The sequence below is a fragment of the Antechinus flavipes genome, chromosome 6 (genome assembly GCF_016432865.1).
Source record: "Antechinus flavipes isolate AdamAnt ecotype Samford, QLD, Australia chromosome 6, AdamAnt_v2, whole genome shotgun sequence".
Taxonomy (NCBI): Eukaryota; Metazoa; Chordata; class Mammalia; order Dasyuromorphia; family Dasyuridae; genus Antechinus; species Antechinus flavipes.
Genome location: NC_067403.1, coordinates 171070758 through 171098652, shown reverse-complemented (window position 1 = coordinate 171098652; position 27895 = coordinate 171070758). Strand labels below are relative to the sequence as shown.

The 27895-nt window shown below is 36.4% G+C and overlaps 3 protein-coding genes across 8 annotated transcripts in view; all 3 read right to left on the bottom strand.

Annotated features, from left to right (window-relative positions):
• Positions 1–14020, bottom strand: part of LOC127541232 (sulfotransferase 1B1-like) — a 63267-nt gene extending 49247 nt beyond the window's left edge. Inside the window, exon 1 of the mRNA XM_051966438.1 lies at positions 13980–14020. The gene's annotated coding sequence lies outside the window, so the exon portion shown is untranslated. The remainder of the gene's footprint in view (positions 1–13979) is intronic.
• Positions 1–14078, bottom strand: part of LOC127541234 (sulfotransferase 1 family member D1-like) — a 37975-nt gene extending 23897 nt beyond the window's left edge. For 2 of the 5 annotated variants that reach the window (XM_051966443.1, XM_051966446.1), the window contains exons 1-3: positions 13980–14078; positions 1458–1612; positions 817–907 (exon numbers count right to left, since the gene is read on the bottom strand). In XM_051966443.1, coding sequence (XP_051822403.1) covers positions 817–907; positions 1458–1490 — 124 coding nt within the window. In that variant the 5' untranslated portion in view covers positions 1491–1612; positions 13980–14078. Of the gene's footprint in view, positions 1–816; positions 908–1457; positions 1613–3351; positions 3501–13979 lie in introns of all 5 variants that reach the window. The other 3 variants (XM_051966442.1, XM_051966445.1, XM_051966444.1) reach the window with 2 other exon arrangements.
• Positions 14079–23025: 8947 nt separating this feature from the next.
• Positions 23026–27895, bottom strand: part of LOC127541233 (sulfotransferase 1 family member D1-like) — a 28604-nt gene continuing 23734 nt past the window's right edge. For both annotated transcript variants that reach the window (XM_051966440.1, XM_051966441.1), the window contains exons 6-8: positions 27381–27475; positions 25896–26076; positions 23026–23332 (exon numbers count right to left, since the gene is read on the bottom strand). In XM_051966440.1, the coding sequence (XP_051822400.1) occupies positions 23220–23332; positions 25896–26076; positions 27381–27475 (389 nt within the window). In that variant the 3' untranslated portion in view covers positions 23026–23219. The remainder of the gene's footprint in view (positions 23333–25895; positions 26077–27380; positions 27476–27895) is intronic.

Sequence of the window (27895 nt, the reverse complement as noted above, 5' to 3'; positions counted from 1 at the left end):
GATATTCCTGTTTTGGTGATTGAAAAACAGAAAGAGGACATAGATTTTATTGGTCGTCAATCAAGAAGGACTTGGGCTCTTCTACTTAACCCAGGTAAGGGATAGTACACTTAAAGGACCTCTTAATCAGAGGTCTATAGATGCATTTTTGTGAATAAATTTCAGGGGGTTTCATGACATTGAGGCGGGGAAATGACACCTTTATTTTCACTAAACTTGAGCTGAAATCTAGCATTTTTCTTAGTTATTAAAAATTATCCTGCTAAAGGTCCATAAGCTACATAAGACTGACAAAAGAGTTTATGTCATTCCCCCAATATGTTGAGTCCTTAAGTCCTTTAAATGGAGAGATTCACCAAATTTGGGTAGGAGCCATTTGACCATGTGTGGAAAAATGAGTTTAAAAAGTAGCGTACAAGAAATAGGTATAGGGACTGAAATCTCAGGGAAGGAAACTCCAACCAATGCTGGTTTTCATCTTCTCTAATTTACCTTTTTAAATCAATCATTCAATCAAAATTTATTGAGAGTATAATTGCTGGAGGCAAAAAAGACAATTCTTGCTCTTGTGAAGTTCTTAATCTAATGGAGGTGACAAGAAGCAAACACATATGTATAAGCTATGTAAAGGATATATAAATGATTAAGAAAGAGATGACACTAGAATTAAGAGGACTTGAGAAAAGCTTATTGTAGAAAATGGGATTTTAGTTGATAGGTAAAAGAAAGCCAGAAAAAAATCCAGGGATGTTGGCAGGTAGAAAAGAGGAGGTAGACTATTCCAGGCATGAGGGAGAGCCAAAGAAAATTCCATACCTGAGAGATGGAGCGTCTTTTTGATGGGATGGGCAGGAAGCCAGGGAGCCTTGATTGAAGAGTACATGTGGAGGAGTAACTTGTGAGAAGACTGGATAGGTAGCAAGCATCTAAGTCATAAAGGACTCTGAATGCCAAACAGAGCACTTTATATTTGGTCTTGGAATTGGGAGGGAATCATGGGAGTTTACTGAGTAGGAAAATGACACACTGAGATTTGAGCTTTAGAAAAATTAATGAATCTAGATCAATGAGGTCAAGCTCAAATAGAAACAGGGCCCCTAAACTCATAAACCATAAAACATATTCCCATGGGCTGCCTATTGATTAAGAACAATACACACACACATATGTATGTGTTCATATGTATAAATATATATTTGTATACATATCTATGTATATATATGCATACACATATCTGTATATCTCTATCTATATATATGAACAGATCCACACATAAAAATCAGATGGGAACTCAACTTTAATGTGGTTTCCATCCCACTCTGGATCAGATCTGTCTCATGGCTGAATGTTTGACATGTCTGATGGAGAATATTGAGAGATGAGATGATTGGCTTAGTATCACATAGGCCATATGTAACACAAATGACTGGTAATTGATTTATGAAATGACAACTCACCAGATTTGGGATAGGTAGCGATGAGAAGGTCATCTGGTTTGGCCTCAAATCCTTCTACTTGGGACCATGCTTCTGTGATGGTCCAGAAGAGAGGGGTTCCATGAACATCCACTAATTCTTGTGGGAATATATTTTTCTTCTCCATTTTTAAAAGACTGGTTTTAAAACAAACAAATGGAAGACCCCCATAAACATTTGCAGAGTTTATGAAATCTTCATTTTGATACATTACTTGATATATATTTGATGTACATTTTTTGACATACATATTCGACACACACACACATATATGCATACATATATATATTTGTATTATCTTTTTTGTGAAGTAAAAGAATAAACTATATATGGTGGCACCCTATTTTAATTCAGCTATTCAGTTACAGTTATTAAGTCATGAATAGTAAAAAAAATCTTGATCTAACATTGATTACTGAGGAGACAAATAATTTAGACTTCTAACATCAGCATTGCCAAAATAATACATAGAATCAGGCATTTGGAGGAACTCACAGAGTTCAAAATTGAGAAACTTCTCAAGATCTTCAGATTTGCTTTTTTTTCTTTGTATCCTCAGTGATTTCCACAGAGGCTGGTATACAAATTTTTGTTGATTGATTAATATAGTATGATTCAGAGCAATTATAAAGGTCAGAGAATATTTGTACCACATTCTCCTTTATGTACATAAAAGCTGAGAGATGCTCATAAGAGCAAATAGTGATTTAAACACTTAATTTTGCATCCATGAAAATTGCATAATGTTGGGCTGTGTGGTTCAGTTTTTCTTTTAAATATTCAAACAGATTTTGACAAAATGAAGTCCTAGAAATGAATCCCTTTTTATTAAGTTAATTGCAGGGTTAGAATTTAAGTTCAAAGTTCTTGTTAGGAAAAACAAGTGAAAGCAAAAACAAGTATATGAAAAAAAATCAGTCAGTTGTCAATTATTAAAATACTTTCAAGTTAGCTTTGGCTAAAATAGTAATAAACTAATTAACACACATTTATTTAGTCACTTGGATTCTGATGAGTGTTAATAATGAATCCCGTATAATAGTAACATTATTTTTAATTCCCTCTGCATATTTCCATTGAACTGGAGGAAATAATCATATTTTAAATAATTAAAACTTCAAATAGTGAATTTGAATACTTATGGTGACTTACATGTTACTTTATTCATACTAATTCAGACCTAGAGGGCACACAACTTAATAGTTATTTATTGTCTGAATGGCTAAGTGGTCAGTTACATTTTTCTCTATTATTTACTTTAGGGAGGATTCTTTCAGCTATCTTCTAGCACCTGTTGGTGCTGACTTTGCTATATTCTAAGATCTGCTTTGTTGTTTGGCCTATGGTAGGAAAACTACCCCTAAGTTCCATCTCACAATGCCCAATACTATTTTAAATAGCTTTAAAAACATACTTAATAATAGATATCCTGATATAATGTAGAAAGTATTGGCTTTGGAGCCAGAAGCCCTGGAACTAACTATTGTCTTTGATACATATTACATATGTGACAATGAACAAGTCATTTAAACCTCTCTTTGCTTCAGTTTCTTCATCTGTAAAAGGAGGGAACTAAACAGTATTAAGGTTTCTTTCTATGATCCTATAATTAATAGTAAAGATATCATGTGATGTGATATCATTTCTTCTAAAACTGAAACCCACTAGAACTTAATTAAAATCAGCAATATGGCTATTTAAAATAAATGTAATTCAAGGGAAGAAGAAATTAAATTGGTAGCAGAGTGGTTAAAGTACCAGGCCTAGAGTCAGTAAGTTACTGTTGTTGTTCAACCATTTTTTAGTTGTGTCTGACTCTTTGTCACCACATTGAGGTATGTTTCCCCCTTACCCCCCAAATACTGGATTTATTTACCATATTCTTTTCTATCTCATTTTACCGGTTGAAGAATCAGGCAAGGAGATTAAGAACTGTGTTAAAATCTGGCTGCAGATATTTAACAGCTGTGTCCTGGTCGAGTCACTTAATTCTGTTTGCTTCAGTTTTTTCATCTGTGAAATGTACTGGAGAAGAAAATGGCAAATCATTTTAGCTATTGTTCATTTGTCTTTTGTTCTTGAAGAGGGCCATGACATCAGGAAGGTACTGTTATGATATTTAAGTGAATTGAATTGAAGTGAAGGAATGTTGTGCAAAATCACCAGCCTGCCTTTTTCCTCTGGAGCCATGTGGAACCAGTGGCAAGATATATCTCAGGTAACTGGACATTGTTCCAAAAACCGCTCCGGTATCTTTTCCAAGAAAACCTCATTTGGGGTCTTGAAGAACTGAATATGGCTGAACAACAACAAGAAGTGGAATCACCAGAAAAGGAACGTCCTGTTGCAATTATGCATATTGTATGTCTTAGATCCTCATATTGTATGTCTTAGATTATCTCTCAAAGAAATCGATTTTTTTCTAAAAGAGAATGAAGAAATCAGAAAAGAGAGCATGAAGAAACTCATGATTTAGAATTTGTATAGACAGAATGAGATTTTATAGTCTTCTATGATTCTTTTTATTACTGAATGCAGTAGAAACCCATTTCTCAGCCTTAAACTTTATTCTCTTCTCCCAGTAATCTTCCTTAGATCAGAGGAAACACAGCTACTCATTATCACTTCCTTCCTCAGATCTTCAATGATATTCTCCAAGCCACTTACTCTCTGGCTCTCTCCCATAAATCACTGAAATCATCCTTATGGTGACTGCCTTTTGTAATCATATTACTGTACTACTCTTCAAGTACTCTATACATTCTTAGTCCAGAGTTAGGGAGCTTTCCATCCATGTTCTTAAACTGGCCTTTAATATGCCTTATCTAAGCAATTGCAGTCCTGACTCCACTTCCTTATTCTTTTCAAAGATCCAGAGGTTAGGGATCCCTGTGTTCCCTGGTAAGTACCTTCAGGGAACAATGACCTCCATTTTGTCTCTTCTTGGCCCTAGTGCTTATCATATCTTCTCTATAATCCTTGGCCTTTTTCACTTGGATTTGTGGAAAACATTAACTTCTGCTAAAATAAACAAGAAAGGTATTGAATGCTTTCTGAAATGCTTCCTGGTTAAATATTTTATCTAATGTTCTACCTTTTGCTTCTCTATAAACTGATCTCTGAATGTTGAACATAAATTAAGGACAAAACCAGTTATTTGGAGTCAGTTCTTAGCTGGAAAAAAATGATATACTTGTGGGGATTTTAGTTAGCCATAGCAGGGGAAGAATATTCAAGAGAACTTATATTGAGGACACCATGAGTTGGTTTAGCTAAATGAAGCTCCGCTTTGTATGAGTTGCTTCTTATGGTTTACCAACTAAGTCTTGGAGCCATGATGAAACTCTTATAGATGATTTAAAAAAAATTCATTTATTTATTTACTATTTTCCCCCAGTTACAATTTTTCAATAGTTTGCATTTGCTTTTTTTTTTTAAACTTTTGAGTTCCAGATACTTTCCTTATCCCTACTCTCAGTCCTCATTATACAAAATATTTCCATAAGTCATGTTGTGAAAGAAAACATAGATCTCCCACCCTAATAAAAAAAAAACCTTCAATAAGAATAAAATTAAAAGCGAAAGACAGGAAGAGAAAGAGAAAGAAAGAGATAGAGAAGAAAAAAACCAGACACACACATAAAAAGAGAAAGAGAAAGATACAGAGAGTATGCTTCAATCTGTATTCAGACAAAATCAGGTTTTCTGAGTATTGTTAGTTTTTATTATAAGTTCTTCAGAGTAGTAATGGATCATCGTATTGCTGAGAATAGCAAAATAATTGACAGTTGGTCATCCCAGAACATTGCTCTTACTTTGTATACAATACATTTCACTTTGCTTGAGTTCATGGAAGACTGTCCAAGTTTTTTTTTTTTCTGAGACCATCATAATTTCCCATAGAACAATAATATTCTATGACAATCACATGCACAATTTATTCAGACATCTCCCAATTGATGGACATGTCCCTCTTAATTTCCATTTTTTTTTTTTTGCCCTGAGAAGAGAGCTGCTATAAATATTTTTATACATAGAGGTCTTTTCCATTCTTTTTAAAAATCTCTTTTGGTATTCATGCTTACTAGTGGTATTAAGTCAAAAGATGTGCATGACTTTATCATCCTTTGGGCATAGATCATATCTTTTGTTTAGTTATCAATTGGGGCATGGCTCATTTTTTTAAAATTACTTTTCAACAGAGTTAAATAACAGAACCCATGCCAGAGTAATTTTTTTTTACAGCATTATCCCTTGCACTCACTTTTGTTCCAATTTTTCCCCTCCCTCCCTCTACCCCCTGCCCCAGATGGCAAGCAGTCCTTTACATGTTAAATAGGTTACAGTATATCCTAGATACAATATATGTGTGTAGAACCAAACAGTTCTCTTGTTGCACAGGGAGAATTGGATTCAGAACGTATAAATAACCCGGGAAGAAAAACAAAAATGCAAGCAGTTTATGTTCATTTCCCAGTGTTCTTTCTTTGGGTGCAGCTGCTTCTGTCCATCTTTGATCAATTAAAGCTCTCTTTATCGAAGAGATTCATTTCCATCAGAATACATCCTCAAACAGTCTCGTTATTGAGGTATATAATGATCTCCTGGTTCTGCTCATTTCACTTAGCATCAGTTCATGTAAGTCTCGCCAGTCCTCTCTGTATTCATCCTGCTAGTCATTCCTTACAGAACAATAATATTCCATAACGTTCATATACCACAATTTACTCAACCATTCTCCAATTGATGGGCATCCATTCATTTTCCAGTTTCTAGCCACTACAAACAGGGCTGCCACAAACATTTTGGCACATACAGGTCCCTTTCCCTTCTTTAGTATCTTTTTGGGGTATAAGCTCAGTAATAGCATGGCTCTTTTTTAAAAAATAAATTTGATTCAGTTCCCTTTATGTTTGAGAAATAAGACCTTCACAGAGAAACTTGCTTCAATTTTTTTTTACAATGACTTGTTGACTGTATTTCCCCCCATTTATTCTATTCTCTCTCTCCTTTCACTCTGGGGCTTCAACGGTTTTGCTACTGACCATTCCTTCTCCCAATATGCCCTTTCTTATATCACCCTCCCCTCATAGCTTTTCTTTTTACAAAAATTACCTGGAAATAACATTGATCACTTGAGCCCTTTATTAGCCAAGCTAATGAAATCTTGAGGTTGGTCTTCTTTGAAAATCCAGACCAAACTGTGTGGGGGTTGGGAACTAGAATATTGTTCCCGTCATATCTTATCTAGGTTCTTAATCCTTTCTTGAGGTAGAAACCTAAATTTTAGGATCCGAATAACTGGCTTCTTTCTTCCTCTGAGATAAAACACTAGTTTGAATGCTTTCCTTGGAACTGCTTTTTCCCCAAAGTGCCCCTCATTCTAGGACCTGTAGCCTCATATAACTTTAAACTCCAGGTCATTGTTGGGGTGGTGGGGCTTTGCCGTTCTGAGTCCACTTCTGTGTAGGGTCATTGCCCATATCTTTCATTAGGGCACCAGTGCCTACACAAAGGAGTCAAGAATTCCATGCCCACTCATATCTAAAATTTGGGCCCATCTTAGGCCAGAATGTTAATGGACTGGACACTGAAAGCCTTTGCTTTACTTGTGGAGGCTATTCTCTACTTTTGCCCATTAGGCTCCTCTTTTTTACCCACATTAAAACTAGTGAAATCTGAGTATGGATTACCCTGTGCTGCCAACACCAAGGTGCCCAATTTTGTCAGTTGATCCCTAGCTGCATGAATTGTAAACTTGCCTATTGTTTAATCTGCTCTGTCCTTTGGGTCCCATCTGGTGGTATGACCAAATCAATTGGCCCTCTCATGTTGTCAGAGGCCCTGCTAGGTGATCCTGAAGCCTATTGCAAAGCTAGTATTTAAAAGTTTTCATCAAGACAATTTTTTGGCTTTCAAATGCTTGAGTTTCTTCATGTATGCTATACAGGTTTTGTCCTTTCCCTGTTGCTTAGCATCAAATTATTATCATTATTAATAATTCATTAAGCAATAATACTATATATTTGAAAACTATATATTTGACCCAAAAATTTTAAATTAAACAAATGAGATAGTGTTTGTAAAGCACTCAGTACTCTTTGGATCACTTTTAAAAATATGAAGTCATTTGATTCTCATAATGAACTCTGGGAGTTGGAAGTTATCACCTCCATTTAATAGATAATTTATCTACATCATATCATAGAATCATAAAATTTTAGGATCAGAAAAGAACTCAGAAGCTGTCAAGCCCATTCTGTGCCTGAATTATGTAACTTAGGCTATTAATTAAGTGGATTAATTCAAGCAAACACCCAAATTAACTCCATGGTTGCCCATTGCCTCTAATCAAAATTAGATTCATCTCATTCTGCCTTGCATTAACTCATTTGACTTTCAGAGAACTATTTTTCTAGTAATGTTTTCCTTCAATCAATCAAAAATCAGCAACTTTCTGTTCAGTTATTTCAATTCTTTCCAATTCTTTGGAGTTTTTTTTTTTTGGGGCAAAGATACTGGAGTGATTTGCCATTTTCTTTTTCCCGGTTATTTTACAGTTGAGAAAACTGAGTCAAACAGGGTTAAGTGACTTGCCCAGGTTCACACAGCTAATAAACATCTGAGGCTGTCCTGTTTGTAGTGGCTAGAAACTGGAAAATGAATGGATGCCCATCAATTGGAGAATGGCTGGGTAAATTGTGGTATATGAATGTTATGGAATATTATTGTTCTGTAAGAAATGACCAGCAGGATGAATACAGAGAGGACTGGCGAGACTTACATGAACTGATGCTAAGTGAAATGAGCAGAACCAGGAGACCATTATACACTTCGACAACGATATTGTATGAGGACATATTTTGATGGAAGTGGATTTCTTTGACAAAGAGACCTGAGTTTCAATTGATAAATGACGGACAAAAGCAGCTACACCCAAAGAAAGAACACTGGGAAACGAATGTGAACTATCTGCATTTTTGTTTTTCTTCCCGGGTTATTTATACCTTCTGAATCCAATTCTCCCTATGCAACAAGAGAACTGTTCGGTTCTGCAAACATATATTGTACCTAGGATATACTGCAACATATCCAACATATAAAGGACTGCTTGCCATCTAGGGGAGGGGGTGGAGGGAGGGAGGGAAAAAAAATCAGAACAGAAACGAGTGTCAATATAAAGTAATTATTAAATAAAAATTAAAAAAAAAACATCTGAGGCTGTGTTAGAACAAGGTCAACAAAAATGATAGTTCATTCTTGTTTCTGGATTTCTCTGAATATTGGTCCTTCCTCCCCTACCCTCATCTCTGAAAAATTACAATGGATTCATTTTGATTTTATTTATATTTATGGTGGTATGTTTCTTCTGACAAGAGAATGCAAGCTCTTTATCATTATAGATTATGTGATTCTTTTATCTGCATTCTCTACCTGCAACACAGTGCTTGGTGTGTAGGAAATACTTAATAATTGTTGGTTTATTAATTTAATACATTAGAGTAATGACATTAATCATATTTACAATTTGCTTAGTGCTATAAGGTCTGCAAAGTGATTTGCCAGTATAATCTCATTTAGTCTTCACAACAACCCTAGGAGGTAGGTGCTATTTTTAGTTCCATTTTATGAATGAGAACACTTAGGAAGAAATCAAGAGCCTTTTCCCAAGGTCACCCAGCTAGTATCTGAGGTCTGATTGAACTCAGGTCTTTCTGCCTCCACTAGAGCATTCTACCATCTTAATTTTCTCATCTGTAAAAGGGAGATTAAAAAAAGCACTTATCTTCCAGGGTGTTTGTGAAGATCAAATGAGATAGTGTTTACAAAGCACTTTGAAAATCTTAAAGCATTTCACAAATGCATGCTATTATTATTATTTAGTAAGCCACGCTGTACAGTAGTAGTAGTCATCTTATCAATCTTTTTCTCTATTTAAATATATAGACTTGCTCAGAGTCCCCCAGATACAAATGTCTGAGGTGGGATTTGAATTTGGCTCTCCTGTTTTCAGAGACTTCTTTGTGCCAAGACCAATCCCTCTTCTCATGCTTCCCATTTTCTCCATCCAAATGACCAATCATCTTCCTTTCTAATATTTAACCTTCCACATTTACTGGTTTCTTCCCTACTACCTTCAATCACCCCCAAGTCTCTCCTATCTTTTTCAGATAGGACCAATGTTTTTGCTTTACAACACTGTACTTATTCAATTCATTTAGGGTTCAATGGTAAGGGTAGGGTTGTTGTTGGGAAGCAGCAGTGACATACATACATATATATATATATGAAAGGAATATTAACAAAACATTTGAAAAAATAAAAAAGAAAGGAAAATTATAATGTGTTACTAATATGATACTTGAAGCCTTTTTGATTTGGCAGGACTTACAAGATATACCTCTGACATACATACCTCTGACATACATACCTCTGACAAAGCCCTTTGAGAAACCACAACTCCATACTTTTACATCACAATGAAGCCTCAGAGTAGGATTTTGTGAAGGAAAAACTGATTTATTGGAGAATCTTCAAGTTCAGAGCCCCTAAAAATAGTTTTTTACCCAGCTAATCTTGTCTCTGGTTCAATTATTGCTTTTGACTAGCATGATTTCCCAGTGAAATCTCCTTTCTTTGAATAAGTAAATGCCAGATATTGTAACACTATCCTAAAACCCCACTATGTGCCAAAGTACCCTAAACCTAGCCTGATAATAGGTTTAGGTTCTGGAAGGTACACTTATAAAATGAGTGCCCTGTTCTGAGAGACAACAAAAAAGTAATGGAATAAATACTGGATCTGGAATCAGAGAACTTGGTTTGAATCCCAAGTCTGCCACTTCTGATCTGTGTTGACATTGAGCTATTCCACAATTGATGAGCATTCTCTCAACTTTCAGTTCTCAGCCATCACAAAAGAGCTGTTGTTACATATATTTTTGTATATAAAGTGTTATTTTGTTCTTTTTGGGATACAGACCTAGTAGTGCTATTGCTGGGTCAAAGGGTATCTTTAATTTTATAACCCTTTGGACATATATACAAAATATACTTTTAAATTTAATCTGCATTATTAACATTTTCTCTACCACCTTTTTAAGTTTAGAAAGTCAACCAAACTAAATCAAGTCCTGAAGTAGCCTTTGAAAATTTCTGAGGTATGAATGTTCATATTTGGAATTTAATAATTAGCTCTTGAGATTGGTTTTCATGGCTCCAGGAAAACTAAGCTGCTTCCAAGGAGTTTACAGGCTTTGTGGAGTGGGAAATGGCATACATCCAGGTGAGAAAGTCCCCAAAGCATACAAAAAGCAATTCATGGTATATTTAATGTTATAGAATATTCTAGTGCTCTAATCTATGAAATATAAGATTAACATAAAAAGGTATTAAAAAAGTTAAATATATTGATGCAAACTTGAATAAGCAGCATCAAGGAAACAGTATGTAAAATGACTCTAACAATGTAAATGAAAATAACCACAAAATGGAAAATAAATGTTACAAAATTACAAAATTCAATCTTAGCACCAAAGAACAGATAAGTAAAGCTACTGCCTTCCATTGCTCTGCAGAGCTGAATTAAACAGGTATTTAACTTTACACAAATGGTGAGTTCTTTTAAAGTATTTAATAAGTTTTGCTAATTTTTTACATTTCTTGCTGTTTTTCTTTTAAAATATTCTTTATTATATGAGAAGGCTCTCTGGGAGAAGAAAGGAAGATAGAAGAAATTTAAGTCATGTAAAAACAAAAATATGAATAAAATTTATTTAAAAAGTGATACAAAAGAATTTTAGGAGAAGGAGAGAAACAATAACCAACTATTGGGAACAGGAAAATCCTCTTAAAGAATCTTGGCTGTGAAGATGTTTTGGAAAGAGAAAATAAGACCCAGACACCATATATTAATTGTAGCGGTATTTTAAATGTATTTAAACCTAATAATTAGTCAACCTTTTCAACTTTAGAAAAATGTTTTTTGAGGAAGAGGGTACATTGAATTGATTTCATCAACATAAGGAACTCTATATATTTAACAACTTCTCACAATGTTAGGAAGAAGAACAGATGGGAATAAGCCTACTATGTAGCAGTCACTATGATAAAAACTTTTTACAAATATTACTATTTTTGATCCTCACAGCAACCCTGTGAGATAGGTGTTATTACTGTCCCTATTTTACAATTGTGGAAACTGAGGTAGACTGAAGCTAAATGTCTTGCACAAGGTCAGCTGGCTAAGAAATGTCTGAGGTTGTACTTGAGCTCAGGTCTTCCTGATCTTTGCCTGGGTTCCCTCATTTATAAAATGAGTTGGAGAAGGAAATGGCAAACCTTTCTAGAATCTTTGCTAAGAAAGCCCCAAAGGGGGAGTCACAGAGATTGAAAAAACGACTGAACAACAGCAAACCAGAACAACTTCCTGACTCTAGGCCCACTGCTCTATCCATGGTGCAGTTAGTGAGCCAGGAGCCCTAGGATGTTAAGTGAAGTGGCCATGGTCCTATGACAGTTCGTCAGAGGCAGAATTCCAGTTCAATTTTCCCCAGTTCCAATGCTGGGCCTATCTCTCAACTCTGCCACCCTGTTTTTCCCAATAAGGAGGGAAAAAAGAAAGCCCAGTGTACACAACAATCAATGAGTCTCTCCAATCATCCCTGATCAACATAAGCTCTGCTCTGCTTTGCTTTTCAGGAGGTAGGAGGAGCATCTTAGGACCAGCATGGATTTCAAGGATAAGCTGCAACTGGGAAACAGGAGAACCAAATCTTCTGATCAAATTACTCCAATATAGGACTTTCACAGAACTAGGGAACTCTTGTTGAAACTTCTACAGCTGAGTGTCTTTTGATATGGATTGGTTAAAATCACTTAAAAGTTTGTTCACAATAGAAAAATTGTTTCCTGTTTTCAAAATTTAAGGAGCAAAGTTTTTCTGAAGGAGCTCTTACACTCCTAATTACATTCTCAATGCTTCAAAACACTTAAAATTACTTGGGATGCTTCCACTTGGCTGGAGTTGAGGCTCTTGGGTAATATTTTTTATATTAAAGTTTTCCTAAGAGCTTAAAATAGGAGAAAACAAAATAGGAGAAACATCTAACTTTTGGGGATGGAGTGAGGGGAGTTTTTTCATTTAATTTTCAATGCAATACCAGTGTTTAAATCCTAGCAAATCCAGGCCTCAGGTTAATTCTCAGCTTAGTTTACATTTTAAAAGCTGTATAGCCAGATGAAAGAGGGGGCATTTTAATAAAGAGAACCCTTGAGGGTGACATAAATCTATAGAATAAACTTCAGCAACTTTAGATCCCAAAACTGAGCTGAGTAGTGTGAAAAAAAAATGGTAGTGAAAAGAGTTATGGTGGTAGGTGTGTTGACAAGATGGTGTAGGTGTTTGAAATTAGATTAAAAGCAGGGAGAAGGAAAGAGAATGTTGTAGGGGTAGTGCAAAGAGTCCTGGAACAGACAAGCATGACATTTCAGTGCTGGTAGAGCTATAAACTGGTCCAAATCATTTCACAAACAATTTGGGAGTATGTAAGAAAAGTTACAAATTATTTATACCTCTGATTCAGAGATTTCTTTACTTGGATTCTGCCCCAAAGAGGTTAATAGCAGCAACAAAAAACGCCTGCATCCAGTGATATCCACTTTATTTGCACTATTTACAATAACAAAAAAGTAATAAGAAATGTCTGTCCAAGGATGAGTGGCTGGTCAAACTGCAACAAAGGAGAATGTAAAGAATCCAGAGACACGTGAGTGTAAAGAGTAGAGTGAAGAGAGCAGGACCAAGAGAACAATGCCCACAATAAAGTGCATCATACATTTTAAGATTCTTTTTTACAAGATGGAATTTGGACTGGAAGCTGGATATCATATTTACATATTTTAACATATTATATGTTATACAATGTGGTATAACAAAAATTCTGGATATCCAGACACCTGAGGTCTAGTGCTGACTACCATTAATCATTTATACCCAAAGTGTTTCCCTCCTATGTGACAAAGCATTTCCTTCCAGAACTTTGTATTTTTCATTTGCAAAGTAAGTTAAAAAAAACTCTAGAATTCTTTCTGGCTAAAACTTTAGGCTCGCTAAAAGATTCAATGAATCTAATCCAATGAATTCAGTGAATAGCTGGAGTGGACCTTAGAAATCATCCCAATATTTTCAAGTATGAGTGACTTCTTTTTCACGTGAAATCCATTCACATAATAGTAGAAGTATTATGGATATTCATTAAATGAGGAAATAAATAACTAGATATGTAGTTAGTGCCAAAAAAATCTGGGGCTCAAAGATTGGGAATCATCGAGCCTTGATGTTTGTTTAAAATCATGCATATAGTAGTGCAGCCCAGATTTCCACTCAGGTTCTCCAATGCCGGAACCTCTGTGTTCTCCAGTGTTCTTTGTCTGACAACTTAGATATTTGAGAAATACAAACATATGATGAAAAAAGTCTTGGGTGAAAATAAAAGGACTTACCCTCTGGATCAAGTATTCAGTCTTTGCCCAAAAAACCAGCCTTCCTTCCCTTTTCCTTCTGGTCGCAATCTGTTTCACTTTTGCTTTCGATAACTGGATCTCTGTTTTCAATCTGTATCCACCTCTAAGAGACAACAGAGTTTTCCTGGCACATATCCATTATCCACTTGAAAACCCTCAAATGATTTGAGGAAAAGCACATAGAAATGATTGAAAGGTAGACTTGGCTCATAGACATGATTTTTCAAGCAAATTAGGAAATATCAGATAGGAAGAAAATAAATATCCCATCCTCCCTGTCAGAGATTTACCAGGAAGAGAAAACAGAAACGGGCAAATTCTGCAGTGGCTGCCATGTAAGAAGTTAAAAATCTAGAGGTGAACAAGAGTTCCTGGACACAAAATAGGGAGAGCCAGTTGTCTGAGGACTCATTTACAACAGTGAGTGCAGAGCCTTGGGCATGGAGCCAAGGAAGAAATAAAAAGTTTCAATCTCAAGGAGCAAGACTGGGCAAGTTATTATTTTTTTAACATGGTCTTTTTGCTGCCTGTAGGAATAAAATAAAATAAACATTAAGGAATGCAGCAGGTCGGGTCTATCCTACCTGAACGTTGTGGTACTTTTATAATACTATCTGAGGGGGGCAGGAGGGCACTTGACTCATTTCTATCTTTCTCACTGGACTGCTGTATTAAGGCCATTCCTTTGCATAAAGATGTTAGCATTCTGGGACACCCGTCAAAATACCCATTACCTGAACACTATCACATATATGCTGTTCCTTTCTCTCCCCTCACTCTCCCTACCACATTCACATTATGGCAATTGTCAGTTTGTGAGATTATCTTGTTGTTGCAGTTATATCTCTGTTGTGTCCTGCTTTCTACAGCCCTCAAGTTGGGATGACAAAATGTACCATTGCGTTCTAGAGCCCCCATGCTGGGGTAATTGAAATATTGAGTCCTGCTTTCTAGAGGTCCCAAGTTGGGATGAAAAACATACTATTGCTTTCTAGAGCCCCCAAACTGGGGTGATTAAAATATCCCTTCTTAATGGAGAATTGATGAGGTGGGACTCCCAAGGATGGTGGAAAAATGAGGTCTATTTATTTCAAGGATTTCCTCTTTTTATACCCTCATACCCTTATGTAACAAAAACACTGGGAATAAACCAAGTATATACTGTGCACATAGGACCACATAAACAACTTGCTAGTGTATGTAGTTTGACACCTGGTATCACTCTGCTTCAATCATAACACAGCCTGTCACTGCCTCCTGACTTCTCAGGAAGGGTGAGAGCCCTTATGGGATATGGGGAGCTGAACTAGACATTGGTACCAGGTTCCCTCTGGGCTGAAGTGTCTTATACTTCATCCAGAATTTCCCCACTTTCTGTGACTTTCTATATCATCCTTTCTTTTGTTTTAATTGAAACAGGTAAACTGCAGTGGTAAAATCCATCACCATGGGAGGAATCACAGGCAACTTGTAATATCATACAAGCAAGTAGTAACATAACAAACAATATGAATAAACAAAATACTATAAAAGATTTCTGTGACTTCCAGAAGGAAGGTGTAAAAAATAACTATCAATTCACAACCAAACATAGACCATACACTTCCTTCAGCAGCCAAGAGATAGTCCAAAACCAATCTATTGTCCATCACTTCATGTCTCAGGGAATCCAGTGATTCCTGAAGGTTTTGAAGTCCTGCCTCCGTCTCACTGAGGATGATTTTTGATGTTCATGAGTCAATTGCCATACACAGAGAGTACACTATCAGGGTTTCAGTGGTGGGCACAATCAGCAATGGAATCACCTGATATTTCTTGGGTCTTCTTTGTTTTGAAGGTCTTCTCTTTATCCAACTCTCTGATGGAGAAGGTGGATACGGCTCATTGGCACCCATTGGGTTTCTTCTCCATCTGTTGAGCTACAAGAAAACCCTCTCCCTCAAGCAGTTAACCTATCTTGTCCCTTCCATTCACCACTTTCTGTTTCTTTCCACATCACCTGGTGATTATTTAAAGATAATGGACCTTCTCAAACTGGACACTGCCCTTCTGGTGGGTTATGTAACTTATCTGTTGGAGTCAGTGCATCTCCATCAAAAATTAAAAAAAAATTAATACCTAAAATTAAATTTAGAAGTTCTCTAGAGTTACCTGTGCCTCCTCTTCTCTTATTTTTGGAGAAGCATCTTGATGTCTTCAAATTTCAATCTCAAAGGGATAGCACTAAGTTCAGCTGCTATTGATCCTCCTATACCAGAAATATAGGTGCTTGCTCTAATCTTTGGCTAGTGACTGGGATATTAGCTACACATTCCCCAGTTTCCCAAATCAGTGTATGGATAGACACTGTTTTGTAAGCTCTCTCAGGAGGTGAAATGGTCAAGCCAACTGTGTGTGGAGGCAAGGGTTCTATAGGCCAGACAGGGAAAGTTTTCAGCTCTCCAGGGGACATCTCAGTAGTCCCAGTGGCATTCAACTGTATTCTCCCTAATTGCAATCCCCTTTCCCCAATTGGTTGCTTCTCATGTTGGATCATGTTGGAGTACTGAACTTTTAAAGACTCTGGGTGTAACAGCAGTTGCCATCATGCCCCAAGTGCTTTTTGCTTTGAGTCCTGGAGCTGAGCCCCACTTCTTGTTTCCCTGAGTCACTCTACACTCTGATGCCCAGTGAAAGCCCTTATTGCATTTTGGACACGGGGTTTTGGGTTTTGTTCCCTCACCCTGTTCTTTCACATTATATTTTTGCCAACATTGAGCTTTTAACTGCCCTGCTTTACCACATTGAAAGCACTGATGAGTTTCTTTAGAAGTCCCTTCCCAAAAGAGACCCTGTCTTTCCATGTTCAGATCTTGAAAAGCTTGCATCATAGTCTGGGCATAAAAGATATTTGTACCCACTATGGCACAGTGTCATGATCTCATCTAAAGGAGCATCTTTTTTTAGTCCTAATATAATTCTTCTACAATCCTTATTAGCAGTTTCTCTAGCAAGTTGTCTTATCATAAATTCTGTTGCTACATTTTCACTAAGAATTCATTTGACAACTGTCTGCAGATGTCCCACGAAATCAGCAAAGGGTTCATTTGGACCTTGTGCTTCCCCTTTATCTTGTCTTCCTGGGAGGGTTCCACATGCTTTGATAGCAGCAGAAGCAATTTGCTTATATTATATTATATTATTTATATTTATTATATAATTATATAAATTATTATATAATTTGCCAATGGGTAATTAATCTGTGTTAAAGTGTCTGCATAAGGACCTACACTTGCTAGATGGTCAAAGGTGACTGGTATATTAACTCCAGGTTGCCTATATCATTGGGCTTGTATTCTACAGAGTTCACTATACTCAGAAAGCCACAAGTGTTGTCCAGGTTCTAAACATGTTTTTGCGATAGATCTCCAGTCATTGGGGGTTAAAATGTCATAAGCCAAATTCTCTAACAGCATTTTTACATAAGAGGATGTAGACCCATAAAGAGTGCAAGGATTTTTCAGATCTTTAATGATTTCCAGATTAAAAGGCATGTATCTTCTTCTGATTTGACCAGAAGAGTTAAGCTCTTCAATTGTAAGATGTGCTTCTCTTCTCAATATAATTGTATCCTGTCCTTCTTCCTCAGCTTTAACTAATGCCTCTTGTAATGGTGACATAGGGGATGGCTAAAACAGCTTCATGGGTGGTGCTGATGGTGTCATTGCCCTTCCCACTGCACCTCCTCTCTCCCACAAAGGAGGAGTTGAGGAAGGAGGGTCAGAAGATGGGAAATACCCTAAGGGCACATATTGAGGTGGAGGTAGAAGTAAAACTGAGCTGTGAAGGTGAGAAGCATCATATTCTTTAAGCTTATCAATAGTACTTGAGGTGCTTAACTTGTCCATGCCTTCCAGTTGTGTTGTCAGCACCATCCCCCTCCTACTTTTTCTCCTTCCCCTTCCTTACCTGGCTATCCACATCAAAATCTTTCCTTGTTTTAAAACTTGTGGGATTCTTTAAAGCCAATTGTATTATATTGTACATAAGGAATGTTTCTTTAAGAATTGAATCAGAACCCACAGTTTTGTAACATCCAATTAGTTGCTTTCCCACTATTTTCCACATCTCTGGATCTAATTTTTCTTCCTTAGAAAACCAAGGAGAGGTGTACTCTAATATATTTAGGAAACTCAGTGATCTGCTTCTGAGGTACCAACAAACCTTGTTTCTCTATTTACCTAATTACACATGCTTCACACTTCCCTTGGTGTGTGGGAGGCTCTTTTCTTAGTATTAGCCCCATTTTGGTTGAAAAACAAAACTGACTAGATTAGTTCTTACCAATTCTTCCTGTTTGCCTATTTTTATACTTACCCTATTCCAGGTCATGGGGACTTCTCCACTAAATTGAGCCAATCTGTCAGTCAAGATGATTTGTATAGGAAGTCACCTAGAGCCCCAATTTTTATGCCCAAATGTTATGTCCTGCTTTCTAGAGCCCGCAAGTTGGGATGACAAAATGTACCATTGCTTTCTAGAGCCCCTACACTGGAGCGATTAAAATATACCATTCTAGTGGAGAAGTGATGAGGCGGGACTCCCAATGATGGTAGAAAAATGGAGTCTGGTTATATAAAGGGTCACAGTCAGTGGGGAGACTCTGAGTGAGGGATAAGATCCTTCAGCCCAGAGGGAACCTGCTAACAATGTCTGATTCGGCTCCCCATGGCCCCTAAGGGCTCTAGGCTTTCCTGAGAAGTCAGGGGGCAGTGACAATATGTGTTGAGATTGAAGCAGAGTGATACCAGGTGGAAGAGTGATTCCAAGTGGCAAACTATGTACAATAGCAAGTTGTTGATGTGGTCCCACGTGTGCACTGTTGTTTTTGTTACATTATATAAAGGGGAAAGTTCTTGAAATAACCTGTTGTGTCCTGCTTTCTAGGGCTCTAGAAACTGGGGTGATCAAAATATATCTTACTAATGGAGAAGTGATGAGACAGGACTCCTGAATATGGTGGGAAAATGGAGTCCATTTATTTCAAGAACTTTCCCCTTTTTGTACCCTCGTACACTTATGTAACAAAAACTCTGGGCATATATCAAGTATATACTGTGCATGTGGAACCACATAAACAACTTGCTATTGTATGTAGTTTGCCATCTGGTATCACTTTTTGTGTTCTAAATTCTCTCTCTCTTCTTCTCCCTCCTTGAGAAGGCAAAGAATCTGGTATAGATGATACATGTATAGTAATATAAAACATTTCTGTATTAGTTTTGTTGCTAAAGAAAACACAGACCAAAAAAAGAATCATAAAGTAAAAATATTCAATTAGCATTCATTCTTTCTTTGTGAGCAGATAGCATTTTTCACCATTAGTCTTTTGGAATTGTCGTAGATTGTTGTATAGCTGAGAATAGCAGTCATTCCCATTTGATCATCATACAGAATTGTTACTGTGTCTATTTTTCTCCTAGTTCTGCTCACTCCACTTTCATCAACTCATAAGTCTTGCCTGCTCTCTCTCTCTCTCTCTCTCTCTCTCTCTCTCTCTCTCTCTCTCTCTCTCTCTCTGTATCTATATACAATGTAAATGGAAGATTTAATCTTAAATGTATAATATTAGCATTGAAAAAGACAGGGAAGGTTCTTTTTCACAAGATGGGATTGGGTTGAAATTTAAAGGAAACCTGAGAAATCAGGAAGCAGAGAAAAAAAAGGAAGAGTATTCAATCCATGGAGTTCAGCCATTTATAAATTACAGAATCAGGATATGTAGTACCTTGTTCAAGGGACAGAGAGCTGGTAAGTGCTTGGAAGGGACTGTAATGTAAGAAGAGTGGAGAAGTAGAAAAGCATATTAATGAGAAGGGATTTATAAGGAGAGAGACAGACAGACAGAAAGAGACAGACAGAGAGAGATACAGAGACAAAGAGAGAGAGAGAGAAAGAGAGAGAGAGAGAGAGAGAGAGAGAGTGACAGAGAAATTTTATCTTACAGGTAGAAGAAACATTGTAGTTTACTGAGTTTGGGGGAGGTTGAGATATATGGTCAGATCTGGACTTCAGACAAATCATGACTTTTGACCAGAGGATGGATGAGATCTGAGGCAGGGAGAGTATCTCACATTTTCATTGTGACCTTCAATCTCTCCACCTGTCAGTGTGCTCCCCAATAATGGCCTAAGCTTTAACTGTACTCTCCTCCATCTCAGACTTTCCATGAACCAATTCAAGTATACCCTTTTAACTCTTATCTTATCATCAAGCATGCTTTGCCAAGCTTCAGCCTTGGATTACTGCCACCATTTGCAACCTTTACTCCTGTTGACTTGCTACTGAATGGAACTGGAAAAAACCACCATTGGGTCTATCTTAAGTTTATGTTATATAATCTCAACTAGACACTTTCTATAGCCAGGCACCTATGTTTATTTATCTATTTTTACACCTTTATTTATTCCTATCCAACTCAACAGTTATTGAAACCTTTGTAACTCTCTTCAACCCCTCCTCAAACTCTGTTAAGGACACTTCATGAAAAAAAAAATGAAACCATTAGCCCCACTTCTTTCCTCTTTTAATTTTATTTCATTTCTTTCATTCACTATTTCCTTCTTTTCTTTATTACATGAAGAGAGGTCCCTTTTCTATGCCAAGCCAGACCCCTCTGTTTGAACAGGGGACCCCATTCCATCCTATCTTCTCTAAGTGATTGCTTCCTCTGTCATCTCTACTGTCTCTTCAATCTCTCCCTTTTTATTGGCTGTGCCCCTGTTGCCTATAAACATGCCTGTGTCTCCCTCCTCCTCAAAAAACTCTTGATTCATTCATCCTTCCCTACTACCTATCATTATGTATCTTGTCTTCCTTTCATGGCTCAAGTCCTTGAGAATACCATGTCAGTCAGTGCTCAACTTTTCTCTTGTTCTCTTTTTAACTCTGTTGTCTGGGTTCCCACCTCATCAGCTTTCTCTAAATTTACCAACGATTTCTCAATTACTAAATCTATGACTTTTTCTCAGTTAAATTACAGAGAAGATTGTAACCTCTTAGTTTCTGGTTGTCCAGTGGTTAAAGCCCCTTGGATGTGGTGCCAAAAGGTATTGGTGTTATCTCCCTTGCGTCCACACATTATTGCAACTGTGATCTTCCTCCATTTTCACCACAGTGTGCTCTAGGGCTCTTGACCACTACTCTTGCTATCGACTTATTCCAGGATTTATTTAGCATAGTGACTGGCATATAATAGGTGCTTTATAATGTTTACTATATTGTAGAGTTATATTGACTCCTGAAACTATCACTGATGAAAGAAAATCTTTAAAAAAATTTTTTGGAAGAAACTTGTAGAGAATGGGTCCACTGAATTGGCTCATTGCCAACTGCTGTCTAAATACAACCAATGAACATGTAAGCCCAAGTATTTCAATGACAACATTGCCCTTCCACTATCCTAGATCATTTTCCATTCCAGCCCCTGCAGTTATTCTTGAAAAAGGGATCCTTTCAATCTCCCTTCTGAAGAGGGGGTCTACCTTCGATGCTATAATCAACCCAAATTGTTGATTACCACCAACAGGACAGGCAAGCCAGCCTGGCTAGAATAGCAAAGCAAAAACATTGAGATAGGAGTGGTGTTGCTTTTTGGGTCAGATCACTGTTACCACCTTCACTTGCTTAATCTCACATCTAGGTGAATAAAGCCTAAGATCCAGAACTCAAGACCTTTAGAAATGAAACACCGTTTACACTAGTGGTCAAGGATTAATAGTTGTCAGAAAGCTTTGAAATCAAATATGAATAGTCTGAATCTTTAGAATAGTGAATAGTGGTCCTTTTTCTGAACTTTCATTACTCTAACAATTGATATCTCAACATTTTGCTTTGTTCTTTTGTTGTTTCTTTTGTGCTTTGCCACTCAAAGAAGATTGTAAACTTTTTGAGGATAGGATCTATGTCTTAAGTTTTCACATCCTCCATGTTGCCTAACACAGGACTAAGTACAGTCTCATACTGTGTAATTACTCAGTGAATTAAGTAATTTGATGAAAAGTGATGACAAATGCTTACTAAATAATTTCTGAAAGATGTGTTCTGAGAAGATAACAAGGAAATATTGCCATTTTTGGTATTTGTTCTCTATATTTATTTGTTGCTTTCTTGATATTATTTTATATCATCATTGTAGAAAATATATCCATGGAGAAAGTAACTATCAAAACACTGAATTGTTCTAAGATTATAATGCAGTCATCTTGATTAGCTGAAACTTAGGTCATTACTTATTAAATAATAGTATTCTGGCATTATCTCTGTTAAAAACTCATTGATTTGACACATCCCACTTTTCATGGGAGGAAACAGTGAGGAATTCGGGAACTAGTTTCGTTGAAGGTTGTTTTAGGTTTAGGTTTTTACTTCCCTCATGCTGAGTTTTTCTTCCACCAAGCACACATCATTTAATCCTTTCTACTACCTATACATTAAAGTCTTAAAGAAACAAGATAGCACAAAACTATAACTGACTGTTTGGATAATCTGGGGTAGAGAGATCAAAATGTGACCTTAAATTAACTTTAAAACATATGATGTAAAAACAATACAGGAAATAATTAAGACAAAGTCAGTTGAGTAAGAGAGATCCTGAACTTTGTTAAGAGAAATTTATAGGATGTGCTTAGGTGACCACCTTGATTGGGAACTTGGTGGGCCCCAGCTAGGGAGGAATTCACTTCTGGCATATATTCTACCTTCTGGTAATTTCCACTTTGAACTAATAATCTTTGTTAAAGAGGTACATTTTAATTCTACTGGATTTCACAGTCTATCAAACACAACACAAATTAACTTTTAAAAGTTTATAACCTTTTAAAATCATCATTTCAAAGTTTTCAACTTTCTAAATTTCATTGCTCCTGGACAAGGATGCATTGTTCAACTCTAGGGACAACACTGTGCAATAGGAAAATATGTAAGTGGGATACTTTAAAAATTACTGTTACATCTCATGATTTAATTCTTTAAGACAATACACACATTTGAGCAGACAGTTTATTAAGAAATCTTGGACAATCATTCTTTCCGATGTAAAGGCTTAGGACTTTTCTTAGCATTATCTATGCAAAATGCTAAGCCAGGCAACTACAGAAGCTCAAAGCCTATACATGTTATCGCTAGGTGTTTTTCTTCTTGCAAAACATTTCAGAAGTTTGGAGGGAAGAGAGACAGTCCTTAGATCTCAGATCGAAACTTCAGTGTAGTACCTTCCATTTGCTGGTTATAATCTTTTTCGAATCTCTCATACTGGGCTACAGTGAACTGATTCTTCCAGTCACCTGCCATCCCTGGCAGAAAAGAAAGGTTAGAATATTAACCCATTGTATCACTTTCCCATCAAACCAATTTTCCAAATCATGGTCCAAACCTTGTAGTTTGATTTCAGAACTTTGCTTCACCTATTCTCACTAATTCCTGTGGCTTTTCCAACATATCTGAGCAATCATGGCTTAAATGGTTCTTGAACACCCAGTAAAGGATTCTGGGATTTAAAACTTGAACAGTTTCATTTTCTTGCTAATCTTATTGAACCCAGATTCGGAATACAAAGAATTCAAAAAGGTTTCCAGCAAAATCCTTTAGAATGAAAGTGGGTGAAATATGGCTTTTAAAGAAGGTAAACTAGCTGCCCTAGGGATATTTGAATATCATAACTATTTCTCTTTGTTATTATTCAGTCATTTCAGTCCTGTACAACTCTTTGTGATCCTATTTTAAGGTTCTCTTGGCAAAGATATTGGAATGGTTTGTCATTTCCTTTTCCAGCTCATTTTACAGATGAGGAAATTGAGGCAAATAGGGGTAAGTGATGTGCCCAGAGTCACTCAGCTAGTATCTGAGGCCAGATTTGAACTCAAGAAATGATGCTTCCTGTTTCTAAGAGCAGTGTTTTCTTCACTGCACTAGAATTCCTTCAATCTGTTCTTTTAGCTTGGATATCTGTAGATATCAGGAAGAATTGTTAACATAATAGCATTTAATATTCAAATAACTTTTAACATTAATAAAGAATGTCCCTAAAGTCTTACTACAGTTTTAAGCCTTAAATTAATAGGTTTGTTGTTGTTCAGTCGTGTTCAAATCTCCATGATCCCATATGGGATTTTCTTGGCAAAGATACTAGAGCAGTTTGCCATTTCCTTCTCTAGCTCATTTTACAGATGAGGAAACTGAGGGAAATAGAGTTAAGGTAATTCCCCAGTATCACACAACTAGTCAGTGTCTGAGGACAGATTTGAAGTTAGGAAGGTAAGTTTTCTTGATTCCAGACTATGTACTCTATTCATTGTGCCATCTAGCTGCTCTCAGATTAATAGATAACTGTATAGCATTGTTAAATCTGTGATTCTCTTTTGTATTTTAAAATTTAAAATCTTGAAATTTCACTTAGACTTTTAGAACACACTTTATAGTTTATGAAATATATTTATAAAAATATTTTTTGTAATAATAGCAAGAACTTTCATTTATATAGTGTTTAGTATATGGCAGGCACTATACCAAGAGCTCCTTTGATCTTCACTACAACCCTGAGAAGTAGGAATTTTTGCCATTATCCCCAATTTACATATGAGAAAAGTAAAGGAGGCAGAATCTTAATGTCTTGCTCAAGATCACACAGCTATTAAATGTTTGGGGCTGGATTTGAGCTTTAATATTTTTGATTCCTGGTCTTGTACTCTGTCCTAGACTCCAGGTCTACCCAAATTATCTAGGAAAACCCAATTTTTAGCAAATCCCAACAAGGAACTTTATTATTTTAATAAGTATGAATTGAATATTTTCATATCTCTAAATTTGTTCAAGCAGATACCCTTGACTGCATATTTTTATATTTCTCCCATTAGTTTATGTGTCTTTTGCTTCTTTTTATACACTAGTGCTTAGCATAGTGCCTGGAACATAATAAGCTCTCTCTCTCTCTCTCTCTCTCTCTCTCTCTCTCTCTCTCTATTTCTCTCTTTTTCTGCCTATCTGTCTCTCTCAATTGAATTTCTGTACAACAATAGTAGAACACAAGTAGGCTAATCCCCAAATCCCCAACAACTATTCTAAGCTCCAAATCCCATACTGTTTCAACTGTCTATCCATACACAACTTTTACTCAAAAAATGCTAACTATATAAAGTAGAATTCTAGAACCAGAAGGATTTTTGATGGTTATCCAGTTTAATTTATTCATTTTATCAATGAAAGAGCTGCTCAGTAAGTACACTCACCATCCCCTAGCCATCCTTGCTCCTATTTCTCCTACAGTTATTGACACTGTTCTGAATGAGGAAAACCAGGTCATTTCAGTAGCCCAAGGTGTCTTGCCTCAGTAAAGGGTCTCAGAAAAGACATTGGTTGGGATATTGGCTTTGCATGCCAAGGAAAAGTTCTCCCATGAAGGCTTCCCAACAGGTAAGATCTGTGGCAGTAAAGATGTTTGCCACATATTACCTTTTAGTTGTATTTTCTTCTTGCCCTCACCTTATTACCTTTCTAAGACACTCATAGGATGGGTAGGTGGTATAGTGAATTGAGCACCAGACCTGGAGTCAGAGAGACAAAAGTATATAAATCCACCCTCAGACATTTACTGGCTATGTGACCCTGGGCAAATCACTTAACCCAGTTTACCTTGGCTTCCTCATCTGTAAAATGAGCTGAAGAAGGAAATCTTTGTCAAGAAAACCCCAAATGAGATCATGAAGAGTCAGACATAACTGACAATTAGTGAAGAATAACAAAAAAGCACTCATGGTTATTATTTCTTTCTCCCAATTCCTACTCTCATTAGTCTCATGAATTTGAGGGCTGGATTAGATGAGATTTAAAGTAATTTTTGAATATGAGTGTTCCTCTTACCCTTTCTCATAAAAGGAGATACTTTGTGGTCCATTTCTTTTTCTGTTATCATTGTATAATTGGCTGTTGGGTTGTCTTTCATTATCTTGAATGAGGTGTGATGGAGGATTTTATTCACAATCTCTTCTGGCAAATCCTTTTCCAAGAATTTCAGTATTTTCAATAACTCACGTTTTGGGTCCTAGAGAATCATGGAATCATAGAATTTTAAAGTTTGGATTATAATGGCTAAGTATCTCAACTCACACTTGAAAGAAATTCCCCAGTATAACATAGACAACAAATGGCTATGCAGTTTCTGTCTGAAGATGTCCAAAGAAGTTAATCCACAATCTTTCAAAGTGGCTCATTCCACTTTGGGACAGCTCTCACTTTTAGGAAGTATTTTACTGATATCTTACATAAATTACTTTCTTTATGATGTCCACGTCTTGCTTCTATTTGTATTTTCTTGGACAAAAAGCAAAACAAAACAAAACACATGAAAACTCTGTTCCAAATGAAAACTCTGCAAAAACTTGAAGACAGCTTATTAAGTTTTTGCATGTCTTTTCTTATCTGATTTATCCTATTCCTTCAAGAAATCATTATGACCTCAAGATCCTTTACCATCCTGGCTATTTATTCTGAATATTCTCTAGCTTATCAATATCCTTCTAAAAAAGAGGACTATGTTCCATATGGCTGCTGAGGGCACAATACAATTGTATTTACATTTTCCTATTCTTAGAAGCTAAGCTTCCCTGATTGAAGTTGAAGACAATATTAGCTCCACTAAAATCCTTCAACTTTCTTTTTTAAAGAAAAATTGCTTTCTCTGGCATTCTGGGAAGATGGCAGAGTGTGTCAAAAATTTCCATGCTCTCCAACTTTTTTCCATAAACAGAACATCACCACAAAATGAATGTAGAGTAGCAAAAATAAATGGGTAAAGCAATTAATCCGATAACTCGAGGGGACCTCAGGAAAAATAAGCTGATATATATATGTTTGAGACTCAAGAATAAGACAATATTTATTCTTACTGAATTTGATCTTGTTAGAGCCAGGCCAATACTCTACCATGTAAATGTCCTTTGGGTCCTGACTTTGTTGTCTAGTATGTTAACTAACTTTCCTAGCTTTGAGTCATCTGTAAATTGGATGAACATGCCATCTATGACTTTATCTGAGTCATTGATAAAAATGCTGAATAACAGGGTAAAGCACAGATCTATGGGGCAACCCCCGGAGAGCTTCTGGGCTATTATCAAATCATGCACAATAACTCTTTGAGTCTGGTCATTCCAACTAGTTTTCAATCCATCTAATTGAATATTCATGTCTAATTCATCTCTCTTAATCTCTACAAGCAGAGTATGAGACACTTTGTCAGAAGAAGATAGATCATTAGTTGTATCTGAAAAATTACTTATTGAAGAGAGTTTCAAGGGAAGAATGGAAGTATGTAGAGTTTCATATGGAAAAGGGTTGTTTTTCTCTCACCTCCTTCATATCTTCATAGAAGAGGTAGAGGATACGGTAGTCCTTCTTCTTCTCCCACCAGCCCTTCACATGGTCATACCAGGAACCAAAACTCACTAAGTTACAAAAGAGAAGACATTTAGGGGAAGAAAGGATTTATAGGAAGGAAAGACCTTTAAAATCCACCTACATTTTTTATTATTGTCACCATCATCATGTCATCCCATTTTAATTCAAGAAGCATTTATTAAGTGCCAGCTTTGTTAAAAACAGCTTAAATTTTAGGGATATAAAGGAAAAAACAAAAAGAAGCCTGTCTCCTCAAGGAACTTATATTTTGCCGGTGTAATACAATATGCCTCAATTGTCTGTTGAATACTGATACAATTAAGGCACTAACTCCTAGGACTTAAAAAAAGACATGAAAAATAAGTACAATTCATGTACTGATCAATACATTAGCAATCTAGATGGAATGCATAAATTATTTGCTTCTCTGGGATTCAATTTCTTTATTTTTAAAATGGAGGGTTGGA